Source organism: Zea mays, chromosome 5, assembly GCF_902167145.1.
Source record: "Zea mays cultivar B73 chromosome 5, Zm-B73-REFERENCE-NAM-5.0, whole genome shotgun sequence".
NCBI classification, from domain to species: Eukaryota; Viridiplantae; Streptophyta; class Magnoliopsida; order Poales; family Poaceae; genus Zea; species Zea mays.
The window spans coordinates 47599652-47619604 of NC_050100.1; the positions used below are offsets into that span (position 1 = coordinate 47599652).

Genomic DNA, 19953 nt, shown 5'->3' on the forward strand with positions numbered 1-19953 from the left:
CTTTGCAATAGAAGCTATGTGTTCACTACAAGCATCAATATCAAAATCTTTACATCTATTGCAAATAACAACATTTTCTACACAAGTTGTTGATTTACTAGCTATTTCTAACTTAGAATTCAAATCATCATTAATGCTCCTTAAGCTAGAAATCGTCTCATGGCAAGAAGATAATTCACAAGAAAGCATTTCATTTCTCTTAACTTCTAAGGCATGAGATTTTTGTGCTTCTACAAATTTGTCATGTTCTTCATACAACAAGTCCTCTTGTTTTTCTAAAAGCCTATTCTTATCATTCAAGGCATCAATCAATTCATTAATTTTATCTACCTTGGTTCTATCTAGGCCCTTAAATAAACATGAATAATCTATTTCATCCTCATCGCTAGATTCGTCCTCACTTGAAGAAGCATAAGTAGAGTTTCGAGTACATACCTTCTTCTCCCTTGCCATGAGGCATGTGTGACGCTCGTTGGGGAAGAGGGATGACTTGTTGAAGGCGGTGGCGGCGAGTCCTTCATTGTCGGAGTCGGACGAGGAGCAATCCGAATCCCACTCCTTGCCAAGATGTGCCTCGCCCTTCGCCTTCTTATAGTTATTCTTCTTCTCCCTCTTGTTCCCTTGATCCTGATCACTATCATTGTCGAGACAGTTAGCAATAAAATGACCAAGCTTACCACATTTGAAGCATGAGCGCTTCCCCTTTGTCTTGGTCTTGCTTGGCTGCCCCTTGCGACCCTTTAGCGCCGTCTTGAATCTTTTGATGATGAGGGCCATCTCGTCATCATTAAGTCCGGCCGCCTCAATTTGTGCCACCTTGCTAGGTAGCGCCTCCTTGCTTCTTGTTGCCTTGAGAGCAAGGGGTTGAGGCTCGTTGATTGGACCATTCAATGCGTCGTCCACGTATCTTGCCTCCTTGATCATCATTCGCCCGCTTACGAATTTTCCAAGGACTTCTTTGGGCGACATTTTGGTGTACCTGGGATTCTCACGAATATTATTCACCAAATGAGGATCAAGAACGGTAAAGGACCTTAGCATCAATCGGACGACGTCGTGGTCCGTCCATCGCGTGCTTCCGTAGCTCCTTATTTTGTTGATAAGGGTCTTGAGCCGGTTGTATGTTTGGGTTGGCTCCTCTCCCCTTATCATCGTGAATCGTCCAAGCTCTCCCTCCACCAACTCCATCTTAGTGAGCAAGGTGACGTCATTCCCCTCATGAGAGATTTTGAGGGTGTCCCAGATCTGCTTGGCGTTATCCAAGCCACTCACTTTGTGGTATTCATCCCTGCACAATGAAGCTAGAAGAACAGTAGTAGCTTGTGCATTCTTATGAATTTGCTCATTAATGAACATGGGACTATCCGTACTATCAAAGTGCATTCCACTCTCTACAATCTCCCATATACTAGGATGGAGAGAGAATAGGTGACTACGCATTTTGTGGCTCCAAAATCCATAGTCCTCCCCATCAAAGTGTGGAGGCTTACCGAGAGGAATGGAGAGCAAATGTGAATTTGAACTTTGCGGAATACGAGAGTAGTCAAAAGAAAAGTTTGAATTAACCGGTTTCCTTCTCTCGTAGTCGTTGTGGTCGTCGTCCTTTTGGGAAGAAGTAGACTCATCGCTGTCGTCGTAGTAGACAATTTCTTTGATGTGCCTTGTCTTCTTCTTCTTCCCATCTTTCCGTCTATGGCCCGAGCCGGAGTCGGTAGGCTTGTCATCCTTCGGCTCGTTGACGAAGGATTCCTTCTCTTTATCGTTGATCACGATACCCTTCCCCTTAGGATCCATCTCTTCGGGCGGTTAGTCCCTTTGTGAAGAGAACGGCTCCGATACCAATTGAGAGCACCTAGAGGGGGGTGAATAGGTGATCCTGTAAATCTTGAAAACTTAAGCCACAAAAACTTGGTTAGGCGTTAGCACAGTAAATGCCAAGTGGCTAGAGAGGAGTCTTAACAAAACACAATAACCACAAGAAATCAATCACAGAGATGGCACGGTGGTTATCCCGTGGTTCGGCCAAGACCAACGCTTGCCTACTCCACGTTGTGGCGTCCCAACAGACGAGGGTTGCAATCAACCCCTCTCAAGCGGTCCAAAGACCCACTTGAATACCATGGTGTTTTGCTTGCTTTTCTCAATCCCGTTTGCGAGGAATCTCCACAACTTGGAGCCTCTCGCCCTTACACTTGAAATTCACAAAGAAGCACAGAGCAAGGGAGGGATTAGCAATGCACTCAAGACAAGAAATCACAGCAACACCACACACACAAGTTGTAACGAGAGCTCACAACACAACTCAATGAGTTCACCACTCAACTAGAGCTCTAATTGCTATCGCAAAGAATCAAAGGCGCGAAATCGATGTCTTGGTGCTTAGGAATGTTGTAGGAATGCTTTGTGTACTCCTCCATGCGCCTAGGGGTCCCTTTTATAGCCCCAAGGCAGCTAGGAGCTGTTGAGAGCAATCTAGGAAGGCTGATCTTGCCTTCTGTCGACTGGCGCACCGGACAGTCCGGTGCACATCGGACACTGTCCGGTGCCCGATTTCCTTCCAAAAATGGCACAGTCGACCGTTGGTAGCCTGAGAGCCGTTGGCGCACCGGACATGTCCGGTGCACACCGGACAGTCCGGTGCCTCCTTCTAGCCGTTGGCTCGGCCACGTGTCCCGCGCAGATCACGCTGCCGACCGTTGGCCCTGCCGACCGTTGGCTCACCGGACAGTCCGGTGAATTATAGCCGTACGTCGCCGGTGAAATCCCGAGAGCGACGAGTTCGCCTGTGAACGGCCCACCGGACAGTCCGGTGAATTATAGTCGTACACCGCCGTCGAAGTCCTGAGAGCAGCCTGTTTGCCAGAGCCAGCCTGGCGCACCGGACACTGTCCGGTGCACCACCGGACAGTCCGGTGCTCCAGACTGAGCAGAGTCTTGGCTGCTCGAGCCAAGGCATTTTCAATTGGATTTTTCCTGTTTCTAACACTTAGACACAATACATTAGACACGAAAACAATGTACTAAGTCTGAGAAACATACCTTTATCCTTGATTTGTACTTTGTCCACCATTTTACACTTAGGCACTTGTGTTGGACACTAAATCACCAAAATACTTAGAAATGGCCCAAGGGCACATTTCCCTTTCAATACCAGAGATCATAATTATAACCATCATCGTTAAACATCATCATAAAAATATCCAAAATTCTTCTAATCAAAGAGGATCACAAGGCCGCTCTTAACCGTGAGCACGACTGATATACCAGTTTCTAACACTCTGTAGAGGTCGCACACTTTACCCACAAGTCGTGATTCTCGTTCTGCCCGGAGATCATGACTCTCCATTGATCACTACCAAGGTGACCTAGCAGGGTCTCACTACGTAGCCTTTACAAAGATTCCCCATAGGTCATAGTCGCCCGTTAGGTTTCTCCAGTTTGATAAACACAGTACTTCTCCCCATAAGAAGGGTGACTAACAAAACCAAATTGAAAGAACCTCGGCAACCAGCCTCGGTAGAGCAAGTATTGTGCCCAAACCTCATTGAGGGCCCTACGACGAAGCCAACTACATCTCAAGTTCCTCTAATTAATCAGCTAAGGGTGTCTCATTCTACCCTCATGGTTGTACTGTTATCCCGGGTGGTCACTCAACGAACAGATTCTTACGGAGAGGTACTCAGGAAACAGTCTGAGTCCCCTAAAGTATCACAAGGTCATCATCGGGATAGCATCATCATATCATAAATATTCAAATCATGTTCGTTGATTAAGTTAAAGCAATAATATAAAGCTAACCATGATAACCCAAAAGGTAAACAAGGATAAGGTAAATACAGACTAGTAAATCCTTATGTTTTAATAAATTAATGTGGGACAGTGAATTATAAAGTAAGTAGGACATAATGGGTCAGAGGACACATGCCTTCACCAGGTTGTTGCTTAGGAAGGTCTTCGACAACACACTAGGAACCACGGGCTGCTCGTTGTCTAAACAAAGCGATCATGCATTCAATACATTTGGATAAAGACAAATGAACAATACACCAAACATATACAATCAAGTGCACACAAGTTTGACAGAACAGTATAAACACCCAAAGGTAAACTTAGGTTTTAGGGTGAACTGGCACACTTAGAGGTTGGTGATTCCTTAAATATTATCTATCTTCATAGATTACACAATTTAATTCCACTTATTTTAATGGGACACAAAAATTATACCAGGGATAAATTCATACATGACATATTATTAATCCCACAAAGTTAAATACCTAAGTACCATTAGGGTTTTCCTTTTTATTTTCTTATTTCATAAACAAATTATTACATACACTAACCTATAGCTTAGGCATAAAATTAAAGTGTACAAAGAGTGAATGATCATAATTTATTTGGACAGAGAATAATACTATGAACATTTTGCAATTTTAATCACTCAATTTGGAGTTCATATGAAAAAGATATGAAATAAATATGTTTTGAAGTTTAAAATACAAAATTAGGTCCAAATCTGTGATTAAATAAAAGGCCAGGGGTCTGTTTACAAGAATACAGGGGTCTGCGCGCTAAAATCAGGGACAACAGGTTGATTCTCGGGAAACCGAGGATTTCTTTAGCAAAAAGGCCGCGCGAAAGGGGGTATCGGATCTGCTCAGCCGTTAAATCTTAAATCAACGACCGAGATTAAATCCGAGCGCGAGCGAGCGCGCGCGGGCGCTGACAAGTGGGCTCAGGGGGTTGAGACGCTGACAAGCGGGGCCCACGGACCAGCAGTATACCGAGGGCACGGGGCGCGCTGGCCACCGGGTCGCAGATCGACGGCTCTGGTTTCACGAACCGTGTGAATCGTTATCCGTGAATCGGGCCGTCGGATTAGAATCGGGTGGTTAGGATGGGCGCCAGGGACTTTACCTTCTCCGGTCGGCCAGGGGCGGTGCCATACGCGCCCGTGGCGGCGCAGCTGCCGGAGATGAGGTAGACTGGGGCTCCTAGGGCGCTAGGGGTTAGTCTGGGTTGCCAAAAAGGTTGGGGAGAACCCAGTGAATCCTATGGCGAGGTCTGGATAGCAGGAAAGGGGCTGAGGCGACCGAACGGCGGAGGGGGAGTCCTCGACGGACCGGGGAATACTCCGGCGAGCAATCGCTCGCGACTAAGTGCGTGACAGGGGAAATTGTGACACCCCAGTGTCACTCAGGGTTTTTCTCAAATGCCAAACCAAGAACCATCATTTTATGTGAACCAAAGTAAGCATGAGCATCAAAATAACTTAAGTAATAAAGAACTCACCAAGTATGTAATTAAAAGTATCATGATCAAACAACTGAGTCTTTTAAAAGATAAGAATGTGCAACCCCAATTAAGAACCCTAAGTGAGCCCCATGAGCAAAATTCAAGAAAATAAGAAAAAGGGAATGAAAAGTTTAAAATTATGACTTGAGCCAATTATGAAAATTAAAGAATATTTAATGGGCAACAAGAAATGTTGAGAAAGCTTAGCCAAAATAACTCAAATAAAACCCCAAATCAAGCTTCTCATGTGGGGACTCATTGGGATTTCTGAATTTCAGAATTCTGAAATTCAGACCTTGAGCCAAAGATCAGGGATGTTCACCTTGATCCCTAACTCGAATCCTAATGGACCCATTGACAAAATTGTGTCTAACTAACCCCTCTGTCGTGTGCCAGAAGATGGCATTGGGACGCGAGCCCTAGACACGACAAAACCTTGGATTTGCCTCGGGTTTGGGCAGGGAGACAGACCAGATTTCCTGGCTCCATATATCTGCAACCAGTAGGCAAAATCCTATGACCCCCACACAAGAATGGTAGCTTGTAGGGAGGAGAAGAGGTTTTGTGCACTGACCAAGGCGAGAGCAGGCTCGGATGAGCGACCACACGCGCCAGAACTTGGGCAGAACGCACAGGCACACGTGTTCGACCCTGGTCGGCACGCCAGAGCTCGCCCAACCCGCGCGCGCTCACCCCGGCGTCCGGTCAAGTCCGCCGCGCGCCCACGCCCTCGGCCGTGCCCGCCCGCGCCTATAAAGCCTCCCCGGGCGCACCTCTCTTCACCCCGCACTCACCCTCTCCGGCCAGCCACCTTTCCTTAGCTCCGGCGAGCTTAATTCCGCCCGCCATTGCCGCCAGAGCTTCGGTCACCGTGGCCAGCCCACTCCAGCCACCCTCAAGCCCAGCCAGTGCTTCGGCTAGCTCCGCCAGTAGCCCGTGAAGCTTGCCAAGCCCTCGGACCCGGCCGGATCTCACCGGAGGCCCGAGATCGACCTCACCGGACTTCGGTCTTCCGCCGCCGCGCGTGGACCGAGCTATCCAGTAAGTCTCCGCCCAATTCCTTTCGCTCATAGCTTCTCTGGCATCCCGTGGACCTCCCTGACCTATTTGATTGAACTATCTCGCCGTGACAAGGCCGGTCTCCTCGCCGCCGACGAGCATCCCCACCTGCGCGCGTGGACCGACCGACTCCGGCCATCTCCGACGGCGTCCCGCACACCGTTGTGATCCCTGAGACCTCCCCTTCATCCTCGACCACTTCACCGGAGCAATCTCGCCGCCGGTAAGCCCCTCCGCCCTTTTCTCCGCCGCGGCTACTGTTTAAGGTAGAAGAAGGACCTCGGGTTAGGATTGGTAGAACCCGAGGGGTTTTCTGTAATGTCAGTGACTCATGTGAATAGTAACCTAAGGACTGATTCGTGAAGAAAACTTAGAAAACCGCCAGGGACCCTAGTGCTAAGTGGATTTCCATTTAATCAATTCTGTTATTCTTTTTAAAATAACCAGAGAACTTAGAAAACCCATAACTTGGTGAAATCTTAATAAAAAGTTGTCAAACCAATTTTGCTAGCTTCTGAATATTATGATCTATCATTTAAAAATAGTAAACTCCATGCTTTCTGTTCAAAATTTTAAAGTTTAAAATTAAAAACAGAAACCCACTAAACCTTGTTTAATTAAGGAAAATTAGTTTTCCTTCTGTGCTGAACTTAAGAAAATTTGTAGATGTTTAAACCTTATTTAGACACTGTTTAAAAATAGTAGGAACCCCAGCATTGAAAAGTATGATGTAGTTTTTCATTTAAAGCTAATTTGTCCAAAACTTAGAAAAAATCAGAAAGGCCTTAGAAATTAATGAACAGTGATTAATAATATTTTTCCTAGTTTACTTATGCAACAGAGAACCTAGGAAAAATACAGAGACCATTAATTTGGACCAGTTTTAAATTAAGATGATTTGTTTAGCCTCATATAGACTGAAAATCAATTATTGGAGTTACAAAACTATAACCAAAATGATTAATAAAAATCTAGTGGACTTATAACCACCAGAGCCCCACTACAAAAATATAGAGCACCTCAGCCCAACTTTTTAAGTAAAGAAAATAAATACAAGGTGATAATAAGGTATTTTCCAAATAAATCATGAACAACCCCTTTTAATGTGATAATAGGCAACCAAAAATTTGCTAAGCTCATGATGAGGTAAACTACCAGAGAAAAATGCAAACCCATGAAGAAGAAGTAAACTCATGCCAATTGCTAGTGATTTAAGAGAAAGGCCACTTAATTCAAATAATGCATACCACCACTTCCCTTAAGCAAAAAGAGGCCAAACTTCAGAATGATTGCTCTTGCACAAAATAATAACCAAGAAAAATAAGAACTCTGTAGTCTGATGTTTTTCAAATATAGTGGTAGTAGAAAGCACCCATTTGGCTAGAAACTTGAGAAAACCATAGGAAAATAATTAAAAGGTATTAATGACTAGAAATTTGTATCAAGTCATGTTATAACACCTAAAAGCCAGCAAAAATGAGTTTTAGAGAATTACCCACTGTTAAATAGTAGTTGTAGTTCAAAGCACCCCTTCTGCCCTAGAGTTGATAATTTTGTCCAGAGAAAACTATTCACCTTCTGATCCCCAAATTTTGAGACAGAGCAACACACACCAGTAACAAGCCACTGTAATTTTTGCAGAATTTTTAGAATTTTATAAAAGCAACTTGTAGTTCAAACCTACTCCAAAACATTAAAGAGAATAAAAGAAAAGAGAAGAAGAAATAAACCTCACCCCAATAAGTCTAACTTGGGAACTTATCATTTATCCCTAAGACTTAAAAGGAATTCAGTGGAACCCCAAAAAAAATAAACCTACCCCTTACCTTAGCTAAGTATAACCCAACTTACCAAGTATACCACTAAGGGTCTTACATAAGTAAAGTTAACTTGTTTAAACTCAAAAGATCATACATCTTTAAGTTGTAATTTCTAAAAGCACATATCATATCATGCATATATCTTACGCATTGCATTCATTAGATTGTAATCTTGCCGACGGAGAGTACGTGCTCATCCCCGAGCAAGGACCTGTCCAAGAAGAGGACCAGGAGCAGGCTTCAGAGGCTGCTATTGAGGATCTCCCCGCAGCCCCAGCAATTGAAGGCAAGCCCCGGTTTTATGCATAACCATATTATTATATGCTACTTTACTACACTTAATGCTTGTAGGATTGCAATGTGCACTTAAGTGTAGGAGTTGCTTGAAACCTCTAGTTGCATGAACTTAGGATTCCTTTTTGAGATGAATACTAGTATGCTAGGTCGAGTAGCTGCTTGCTAATTAGGATCTCGATAGAAGTCGAGTGATTTTTCTAGCACTCGCGCGAGGTCAGGAATTGATTGTATTCATCTTAATAACGGGATCTATGTTGGTCTATGGATTTGGATCCAGGGAGGATGCCTTGTCCATGAGACGGGAAAAATGAATTAAGGATTAATGTGTGGATACCTGAGTCAAGCTTTTGAACGTACTAAGCACATGCCGGGAAAAATGGTAACCGGTAAACCTAGTACCTGAGTGAAGCCGGGCGCGGACTTTATCCCTCATGCGACCTGAGACTAGGTCTCCCATGCTAGCTATGGTGGGTACAAGTGCGGTCACTGCACGACGGCAGCCGGGGTCAGTGGAGCATTGTATGCCAAGGCGGTGAGGCCTGGACGCGAACGGGGAATCGATGGGGACGGTTGTCATGTGCGGGGTCGGAGTACCCTGACATGCCGTGTGTTTAGGTTTACCTTGTAAGGTTTAAAACTCGATTCGAATCGTCTGCTTCTCGCAGCTAATGAGACTGCTTGATTCCTTGTACTGCATCGAGTAAGAAGTGAAATGTGGTTACATGAGATAACTTGTTGATTGAACTAATTGATTGTTACCATGTATGCTTAGAAGGAGCAAATCTAGCTAAGTTAATGATGATAGAATTTGAAAAGCTAAAATTTGCTTTTAGAAACAGCTAGTGCTTTTGGCAAACCAAACCCCTCAGCCAAACAACTGCATAGTCTAGAGGTAGAGGAGTAGACTCCTCACACCGGTTAAGTCTAGCTGAGTATTAGTATACTCAGCCTTGCTTGTGGCACCATTTTTGCAGGTACCATGCAGGAATTGGTTGATGGTGTGACTTGGTCTACCACCCTGCCACCGGGTTGGACGGTCGAGTGGGATGTTGCTCCGGCAGGAGAGGAGCACGAGGAGTAGTGGGCTAGGCCTTGCCCATTTCCTCATTACCGACGACATCGATTATCCGCTGCACTTTATTTTGTGAACTTTATTTGCTACTCAAAAACTCCGATTTATGTAATAACTCAGTACTTAATTTGAGGTTTCCTGTTTTATTGTATTTCTTCAGTGACTCACCTTCGAGTGGGATTGTGGAATTTGATCCTGGTTAAGTGGCTCTATCAGACTAGATCTGAGGGACTGACGGGTTATTCCGATTTAAGTGTGTTACGACCCCTGGGGCGTGACTTAGGCACTTAAGCTGGAATAATTCGGGTGGTTCTGCCACAGAAATTAGGGGAGGAGTTAGATCAGTTACCTTGAGAGAAGGCTCAGGGACTCACGAATGGCGTTCGGGGCACGGCAAGGACATGGGTCGACGGCGACGGAGCTGTGGTGGGGCAGAGAGAATCAGTGAGCGCGGACCGAGGGAAACATAGGGGGAGGGGCAAATCGAGGGGTGTCCCGGGTTGCGGGTGACAAGGCGAAGCTCACCAAGGCAACAGACACGACGATGGCTCGACGACGACCGCAAAATGGGCGTGAGACCATGGCGAACAGCGGCGGAGCTCCCTGGGTGTGCGCACGATGCGAGGCAAGTGCTGAGGGCTGCAAGTGCGCGAGTGAGGGAAGAGGAGGGCGAGTGGGTACTAAGCAGCTAGAAAAAGCCGGGGTGGGGACGGGCGCGACCTCGGCGGGCGTCGTGGGCACGGAGTCCACAGCGACGCGCGGGTCGTGCGCGGGCGGTTCGGGGAGGACGAGTCCGACAAACAGGACCACATGTCAGGGAGAACGGGCGATCAGGCTGACGAGCGGACCCCACGGGACAACGAGAGAAAGTGCACGCGCACGGAGGAGTTTGGTGTCGGTCCCACTAGGCAGCGAGAGGGAGAGAGAGAAGAGAGAGTGCGGGCGCGGAACGGTGTTGACAGGCGGGGACCACCTGTCAGAGAAGGGCAAGCGCGAGGCTGGGCCGACTTGGGCTAGTTGGGCCGAATTGGCTTTTTCCTTTTTCCTGGAATTTCTAATTGCTTTTCTATTTATTTTCTCTAGGGTTTTCAAATCAAATTCAAATCAAATGCAAATTCAAACCATTTCAAACATGTGCATCAAACAAACGAATAATTTAGACTCAGCTGGTGCAACATTTCATGACTCACATAGTTTTGATAAAATAAATAATTAATCCCTCTCCCAATTAACTTAATTATAATCAAAAGAAAGAGAGAGACTAGAGATAACAGCTGAATTTGGTAGATATTTAGAAAAAAATTTATACTCTCAAATTCAGGGTGTTACATGTCCCTAGAGTAAAGTGATTCAACCTAAAATATCTAATGTAGGCTAAAATGTGTGAAACGCTCTGTAGATAAGAAGATGACCACCTCTTAAGTAGCCATCTCTTCCAAGTACTTGTGGTTACGTCTCTAGGTAGTTTCTAGGTTTGGCTCAAGTCTATATTGTGTGAGAGATCTCACAGATGAGTGATTGAACTCACTATCTCTATGTTAGGATCTTGTTGACCTTGACAATAAAGAAACCATGTCCTTTGAATCGCTTGTCCAAGAGCTTGTTTGAGTCTGTTTTGTTTTAAATTGAATTGGGTTTTTCCTCCTCTAGTTCCCCTTTCCTTTCTTCATTTCTTTGGTTTTTGAGTTCCTTTGGTTTTAGGGTTGTTTTTTTATGTGTTCGTGCTAGGACTTCTAAGGAACATCACTACCAAGTGTTTTTTGGCATATTTCTCATGAGCGCAAGAACTCTTTAATTTAAGAAAATTTGACAAAACCCCAAACTCTAGGATGATTTCTTAGATCCTTGTAGATTTGATTGTTCTGGGTGTTGGCGCTTTGAGGATATCCTCACACCCCCATGGAACCTTTGTGCCAAGTTTGAACTCCCACAAATCAATTTGATTGAGTTTAAATCTTTCTTCTCTTGTTTAGGTCGTCATTCCTAACATTGCATGGAACTTCCACGTTGTTGGATACAGCCTCCACGCCGTAGAATCTTCGCGCTTAAACATAGATCCTCCACAGTCTGGGTTTCATTTGATTGTGTTAAGTATTTGGTTGTGTTGGCTTCCATTTTGCTACATTAGGTTTCTTACACTATTGAGTATATTCCACCAAGAGTTGTGTGTACACGCTTTCTATGTGGATTTTGGATTGTTTGCTATGTAAGGGCTTTTAGGTCTGAAACATGATCAAAACTAGAAATGCCTTGAGAAAAAAAATATTATTGTCTCTATTCATCTTTCTCTAACCGCCTGATCAATCATTCGTCCTTTATCTCCTTAGAGTATTACACTGTTCTTAAACCTATTATGCCTAAGAATGTATCTTTATTACTAATAGTTACTAAGTACTACCTCCATTTTTTATTTGACGCTATATAGTTCAGCTTTATACTAACAAACTTCAAATTAAAAATCGGAGGGAGTAGTATTCTAACAAAGTACGTACATACTAAACCCTGGTCATTTTTGTCGTCATCATTGTGTTTGTGTATGAACCAATCGTAGTAGGTAGTTAACGCCGTTGTTGAGACCGAGTGCATAGTACTGGTGATCGGGTATCATATATATATATATATATATATATATATATATATATATATATATATATATATATATATATATATATATATATATATATATATATATATATATATATATATATATACATATACGACAGCACTAAAATGCACCTGGGTGCATTCTCTATATTGAATGCACCCAGACGTAATATATAAATACACCCCGATCAAGCCTTATCGCGCCCTCGGCCGTCCTGTTCCCGCGCCTCCCTGCCCCCCGTCGTCGCCGCGCGCCTCCCTGACCCCGTGCCACCCTATACCCCGCAGCCACCGATCGCATCCCTGTCACCGCGCCGCCGCCGTCTCCTCCTTCCTCCGATCCTCTAACCCTAGATCCATGGCCCCACCGTCGCTGCCGCACCTTGAATCGCCTCGATGCTCCTCCCCTAATTCCTTGGCGATTGTTGTGGCTGGAGGTGCTGATCCGATATTGCCGTCTCCGATTGCGACAACGGGAGCGGGTGTACGCGGCGGATCAGGTGATCCCTTGCATCACAAAACGTTGCTGACGCCGCCGCCTTCAATTCCACCTGGATCGCTGGTCACTCCGGATGCAGCCCAGCTGTTCCATCCGGTAAGAAAAAAAACAATCAAAAATTGTTGCTCCACCGTGCGTGGTTTGTTGATTTTCTGTTGCATCGTTTGTTGCAAACTTGAGTCTCTGTTTTTACTCATTGATTACAATTGCATGGTGTGTTTGTGTTCTAGTTGCAACGTTTGTTGCTTGTTGATTGCAACTAGGTGTATACTCTAATTGCAAACTTGAGTCTCTGTTTTTACTCATTGATTACAGTTGCATGGTGTGTTTGTGTTCCAGTTGCAACGTTTTTTGCTTGTTGATTGCAACTAGGTGTATACTCTAATTGCAAACTTGAGTCTCTGTTTTTACTCATTGATTACAGTTGCATGGTGTGTTTGTGCTCTAGTTGCAACGTTTGTTGCTTGTTGATTGCAACTAGGTATATACTCTAATTGCAAACTTGAGTCTCTGTTTTTACTCACTGATTACAGTTGCATGGTGTGTTTGTGCTCGAGTTGCAACGTTTGTTGCTTGTTGATTGCAACTATGTGTATCCTCTAATTGCAAACTTGAGTCTCTGTTTTTACTCATTGATTACAGTTGCATGGTGTGTTTGTGCTCCAGTTGCAACGTTTGTTGCTTGTTGATTGCAACTAGGTATATACTCTAATTGCAAACTTGAGTCTCTGTTTTTACTCACTGATTACAGTTGCATGGTGTGTTTGTGCTCGAGTTGCAACGTTTGTTGCTTGTTGATTGCAACTATGTGTATCCTCTAATTGCAAAAACTCATGATTGCGTGTTGTCCTGCAGGATGCAAACATACTTGATGTGTTTGTCCCCAGGGTGCAGCAAACATTTGATACAAAAGAAGAAGCCTACCTCTTTTACCTTGACTATGCAAAATTGGCTGGTTTTAGTGTCACGACAAAAAGGACTAGTAAAGAAATCAGACACTGGGTTTGCAACCGTGAGGGGTTTCTGAAGCCAGGTCAAGAGAATGAGGAGCCTATGACAAATAAGACATCGATGAGAATTGGTTGCCCTGCTTATGTGAAGGTGAAGGAGGACAAGAAGCGCAATATTTGGTATTTTCATCATGTTCAGGAAGCACACAATCACAAACTTGAACCCTCACCAAGGATGGTGAGATATATGCATTCTCATAAGCAGAGGGAGGCAGCGTTGGATGACCTGTTTGCAATCATGTCAAAGAGTGGTGTGCCAACACAGGCAGCAATGAATGTAATGTCAGAATTATTTGGAGGCCGTCAAAACTGGCCGTTCACAGAGAAAGATGTCCATAACAAGTAGGTCATAAAAAAAACTGACATCATATCTTTGTGCGATATATTGACAACAACATCTTCATTTGTTTTTTCTTTTATGGTACAGGAAAGCTGAGCAAGCAAGGGAGGAGAGGGATGGTGACATGGATAAATTGTTCCAATTTTTCAGGGAGTGCAAAGAACACAATGAATACTTTTACTGGGATGTGGATTTTGAACCAAAAACAAATGTGCTTCGGAGCATTTTTTGGTGTCATGCAAGTCAGCGTGCAGAATACAAGGATTTTGGGGATGTAGTCACATTTGACACAACACACAAGACTAACAACAAGCATATGCCGTTGGCCATGTTTGTGGGTTGCAGCAATAATTTGAAAAATGTGTCCTTTGGCCAAGCACTTCTTCGAGATGAAACAATAGACACATTCAGATGGCTTTTTGAGACCTTTAAAAGTTGCATGGGTGGTCAGCAACCTTTTGTGATTCTTACAGGTATGCTTTGGCTACAAAAAAATGCTTGTCACATAATTACTGCTGTGTTGTTGCAACTGTATCTTTGAAGATGATTGCAATATTTTAAACTGCTTGATTGCAAACCTATTGGGGTTTTTTTGCTGATTTTTATTTTTGACAAACAGATGAAGATGCAGCGATGAAGGAAGCAATAAGGATTGTGTTTAACAAGACACAACACCGAAATTGCCGATGGCACATAACCAGAACATGGGATTACGAACTCGAGGAGCTGTACAAATTGCACAATGATAATAATCTAAAGGAGAAACTGCAGTCCCTGATAAACTATCCTCTGGGGCCCACACAATTTGAGGTGGAGTGGAATAAGCTGGTGGATGAATGTGGCATAAGAGAACACCCTGCAATTGTTGCATTGTGGCAGAAAAGGAAGAGATGGATAGCAACATATTTCAAAGGCATGTACTGTGGGCGAATGACTTCCACCCAGAGATCTGAGAGCCAAAACAGGGTTTTGAAAGATGGTTATGTTAACAATGTGACAAGCCTGCATATATTTGCAAAGAGGGTGCTTGACTCGATTCAGCACACAGACCACATGGATGCTGGGGAGTCACACTACTCACAGGTATTTGCCCACACCCCTGAATTTTTTGGTCTGATTGTAAAAAAACTGTTAAACATAATAACTCTGTTAAAAAATGTAAACAAAATGATTGCAACTACTGTTGTGTTGTAATTGCAACTGCTGGTGTGGTGTGGATGCAAGCACTGAATAACTCTGGGGAATTTTGTTAAACAAACAATGATTACAACTGTTGTCTGGTGTAATTGCAACTGATGGTCTGGTGTGATTGCAACTTCTATATAACTATGCCCAAAAATTGGTTAAACAAACAATGATTACAACTGCTGTCTCGTGTAATTGCAACTGCTGTCTGATGTGATTGCAACTGCTGGTCTTGATGCAGACTGAAGTTGTCAGAGCCTGCAAATCAAGATTTGATGAGCAACTCAGCAGGGTGTACACCAGGGCTGTGTACAATGAATACAAGAGGGAATATATTAACAGCACAGCTTTTGTGATAGAGCCTGATCCGGGAGTGGAATGCGGTTACTTGGTGAAACATGAGAAAGGCGATGGGACATTTTGCTGGGCACAACACGCATTCAAGGTGGTGGCTGACAAAGCAGCAGGCGTGTATAAATGCGAATGCATGCAGTGGGAGCATACAGGTGAGATGAATTGCAACCTCGTTACATTAACAAAATTAAACATTGATGTTCCTGCATATTTACATCCAAATTGCAACAAAATAATGTAGGTCTGTTCTGCATGCACATAATAAAGGCATTCACCCACCTCCAAGTCCAAAACATACCTGAAAAGTACATTCTGAAGCGATATACACGTAATGCAAGATCTGTGGTTCCGTGGGACCGGCACGATGTGAGTGTTGGTGGTCAAAATGAGACAGAGCAGTCAAGGTTGTCGAAGCTGCTTCCAAAGTTAATGCGACTGGGAAGAGCGGGAAGCAAATCTGATAGAGCATACACTGAAACTATCAGGCACATCGACATGATAACTCCCGGGATTGAGCTTCTACGAACAGCGGAGATTGGTCCGATTGGTCCGGACGAAGCAACAAATACTGAGTTGCAGCAAGATGCAGAAGGACGACGGAATATTGGTCCCATTGCACCAACACAACAAAGTTCTGACAACAATATAGAACCTGTTGTGATGCCAACTGGACCTACACCACCACCGGAATCGGGCCTGAATCCAGATTCTGCAAACTGCCTCACTGATCTAAGATTGACTGAACCGCCAGTGTCGCGCACGAAGGGTAGGAAGTCTGCCAGTGGGGCTAAATGTGCTAAAAATAGTGTGGAACCTGCTAATCCATACAACACATATAGTGGTGGTCAGGGTATAAGAGAGTGCCAAACCTGCCATGTTAGGGGGCACTATAGCACAACATGCCCTCAGAACCCAAACAGAAGCAGAGCGGCCGAGAACAAGGACAAAAAGAGAAGTGCGAAAACTGTAGGTTGGACTCCAAGAAAAAGAGGTCGCCCAACAATAAAAAAAGGACTAGATGGGAATCAAGATGAGGCACAGAGTGAGGGGGATGATACACAGCAATCTGGGTGCACTATGGCGGTGCAGGAGTCAGCAGCACACGCGGTGATTGCAAGAATTAGGAGGGCGACAACTTGCCATGTTAATTACCAGGACGAAAGTGATTAAGGATGACTATGAATCTGACTGAATCTCCAATGTAATATTTCAATTTTATCTTATTTTATAACTCTGTGTAAGTTAAACTCAATAATGACTGTGTGACTGTTCGTAAAACAGTGGACACACATGACCAACCAATTGCAACATCGTAGTTGCGCTGATTGCAACTGTATGTATACACTGAATAATACATGAATCTGTGTTATCTGTTTACGTCTCGACATATAATTAAAATATATCTTGTTTTATTATCATATAACAGTTGCTACTACTCATAAACAGGTTTGCAAAGTTTGCCATCATGCTGGTTACCAAACATAGAAATAAAAATGAGTGGTCATGGTCAGTTGCAACTACGATTACAATTTCAGTTGCAACTGTAACATATACGCTGGTTGCAACTGTAACATATACGCTGGTTGCAACTGCCTCATATGGAAGGGCTCCACCTCGCCGGTGGGTACAGAACACAAACATATACATTGGTTGCAACTGCAATGGCTGGGATTTTTTAAACAAAATTGGAAACTGCAGTTTAGAGTACGATAACAACTAGATGAATAGACCAGTTGCAAATGGAACTAGTGCGCTGGTTGCAACCTAAACAACATTACTGGATTGTTTCTGGAGATAACATAACACAACTGATTGTTTCTGACTACTGCATAACACAACAGATTGTTTTTGCATGAATCTAATTGTTCGACTGACTACTATCCCATTCAATTAGCAACGGACGACCACCAATTCTAAACTTATCAAGCGAACCAGGAATTTCAGCTTGGTTCAAAGGGTGGAAGATCTCGTAATGCAACAGCTCACATCTGTATATCGGGCCCTTGAACTGCAATGGCATAAAAACATCATAATGGTCAGTGACTATATTATGATGCACACATAGAAAACACACAAAAAAAGCACCAAAACAGATAGAAAAATCAGTTGACAGCATGGCTAACCGGATTGATTTCCTTGGTCATTTTGTCCCCATCATAATATTCCATGTACTTCCATACAAAAAAAGACAACCGCTTTGACCTGCTTGCTTTGGCACATCAATAAAAGGCCGCCTCCACTTGCTAACTCTGGGTAACTTGAGGTTAGAAACTTTCTGGAAGGCTGCATCAATGATTGGGATTTTGGCAAAGACAGCCTTGTGCCGTTCTTCCTGATTAGAACAATTCAGGAAGTAGTCGTTCGAGTCCAGCACATCAATACGCTTATGGATAAAATTGAAGCAATATACAAAATAGTGAGCACCATCTTTGATAGGGACAAAAACCTGGTGCAAGGAAGGAGTAGAAAACTAATTACTAAAAATGGAAAACTTATATGAAAAAAGAAGTTGCAAGAAAAAAGTATAGACAGTTGCAAAGTAAGTGTCCTGGTGATTGCAACTGTAAATGATGGAAAGTAAAAAATTGTAGGTATGAAAAAAGTGGGTTGGGGAAAAGGTCTACTAACCAATTTTGCTCTTGACAAATCATAGTTTTCGCACTCAGACATCAGATGATTCCATACATATATGAATTCTTCCGTCTCAGATTTATCAGCGTTGAGTACTGCTTCACACGTTGATACATTGAACTGTATGTGTTTTCCAGTTTGGAGAATAAATAAAAAAGAGAAATGATAAATGATTAAATTAGTTTAAACACATAAATACAAGACAGTATACAAAAAATACATGGTTTTGGAGAAGAAACTTACATAAAAACCAGTGGTCAGAAACACTCTGTATCCACAAGAATCAACCTTGTGCACAATATCATCATGTCGCATGCAGTGCACGAAAAAGTCTATGATTCCTGACTCACCAAGGGTGTCATTAGAAAAAGATGTTAAAATTTCCTCGCCAGTTAGTCCAACAAGAAGGCCAAACTCCAACAAAATTCTCCTGCATCAACAAAAAAAAAGAAAAAAACATATGGATTAGTGAGAAGAACAGTAGAATGTGCAACTGCTGGTGTGCTGTGATTGCAACTGTTGGTCTAGTGTGATTTCAAAGTACTGAATAACTCTGGGAAATTCTGTTACACAGATATGATTGCAAACTACTGGTGTAGTATAATTGCAACTAGTGTGTTGTAATTGCATGTACTATATAACTCTGTGAAATTCTTTTTAAATAAAAATGATTGCAACTTCTGTTATGGTGTGATTGCAACCACGCATTAGGTGCGATTGCTACTGCTATATAAGTAACTAACTGTTCAAGAAAAATAATTGCTACTTGGTTAGAATTGCAAAATAAAAAGTAAATAGCAATTGCAACTTGGGAAAAACAAAAAAAAACCTTTTCAGCTCAGGATCAGATGCGATCTTCCACCTAAGTGCAACAGCCTTGGCCAGGGGTATCTCAGGTCGATTACGAGGGATCTTGAACGGGGATATGTACTCCCTAGGCTTCTTCAACACTCTATCACCTAGGCGCTTGAATATCATCCTTTGAAACTCACTGAAATCAGCCTGGCCTACTGAGACTTCGTCTTGAGAAAGTCGGATTGGTTGGGTCAAATTGTTGATATCATCATCAGACTCCGCCGGGAACTGGATATCATCAAATGATGAGCTGGGTCCTGCCTGGCCATCAATGCTCTTCTCCAAACTATCAATCTCAGCTTTGGCCTCCTGACGAAGCATGTTCAACCTATCCTCGTACTGTTGGCGCTGCTCAGCATATTCTTTTGACATTTGTAACTGGAACATCTTCTTTAACTTGGCAGCGGGCACCGGCTTTTTCAAAGCTCTGATGTTGTCCTTTAGCTATTTCTGGATTGCAACCTGTATCCTTTTCTCCTCCGCTTCAACCTTCTTCTCGGCATCAGCCTTCTTCTTCACAACTTCTTCAGTTGCAGCCATTCTCTTAATCTCAGCTTCTTCAGCCTTAGCCTTTCTCTTAATCTCAGCTTCTTCGGCCTCAGCCTTTCTCTTAATCTCAGCTTCTTCGGCCTCAGCCTTTCTCTTATCCTCAGCTTCTTCTTCCTTCTTCTTCTCAGCTTCTTCAGCTGCAGCCTTTCTCTTGATCTCAGCTACTTCGGCCTCAGCCTTTCTCTTATTCTCAGCTTCTTCTGCCTTCTTCTTATCAGCTTGTTCGGCTTCAGCCTTTCTCTTCTCAGCCTCCTCAGCTTCAGCATTCTTCATCTCAATCTCAGCCTTCTTCTTCTCAGCCTCTGCCTTCTGTGTGTTGGCAACTTGAATGGACCTATCGCTCCTCCTTGAGTAAGTTATATGATCCTGGTGCAGTTGAGTAGAAT

General features: G+C 43.5%; 1 protein-coding gene across 1 annotated transcript; it reads left to right on the forward strand.

Annotated features, from left to right (window-relative positions):
- The first annotated feature begins 12502 nt into the window (after positions 1-12502).
- On the forward strand, positions 12503-16909 carry LOC103628178 (protein FAR1-RELATED SEQUENCE 4-like). Its single transcript, XM_035958882.1, has 6 exons — positions 12503-12739; positions 13499-13995; positions 14081-14466; positions 14613-15076; positions 15420-15684; positions 15774-16909. The coding sequence occupies exons 1-6, from the start codon at positions 12503-12505 to the stop codon at positions 16700-16702; spliced, it is 2778 nt and encodes a 925-aa protein (XP_035814775.1). The 3' UTR covers positions 16703-16909.
- The last annotated feature ends 3044 nt before the right edge of the window (positions 16910-19953 follow it).

What these genes read in the sequence shown, in the direction of transcription:
- LOC103628178 (XM_035958882.1), top strand. Translation starts at nt 12,503, where the DNA reads ATGGCCCCACCGTCGCTGCCGCACCTTGAATCGCCTCGATGCTCCTCC. An exon ending in CAGCCCAGCTGTTCCATCCG is followed by an intron (nt 12,740 to 13,498) that starts GTAAGAAAAAAA and finishes GTTGTCCTGCAG; the next exon opens with GATGCAAACATACTTGATGT. An exon ending in CATGCAGTGGGAGCATACAG is followed by an intron (nt 15,685 to 15,773) that starts GTGAGATGAATT and finishes AAAATAATGTAG; the next exon opens with GTCTGTTCTGCATGCACATA.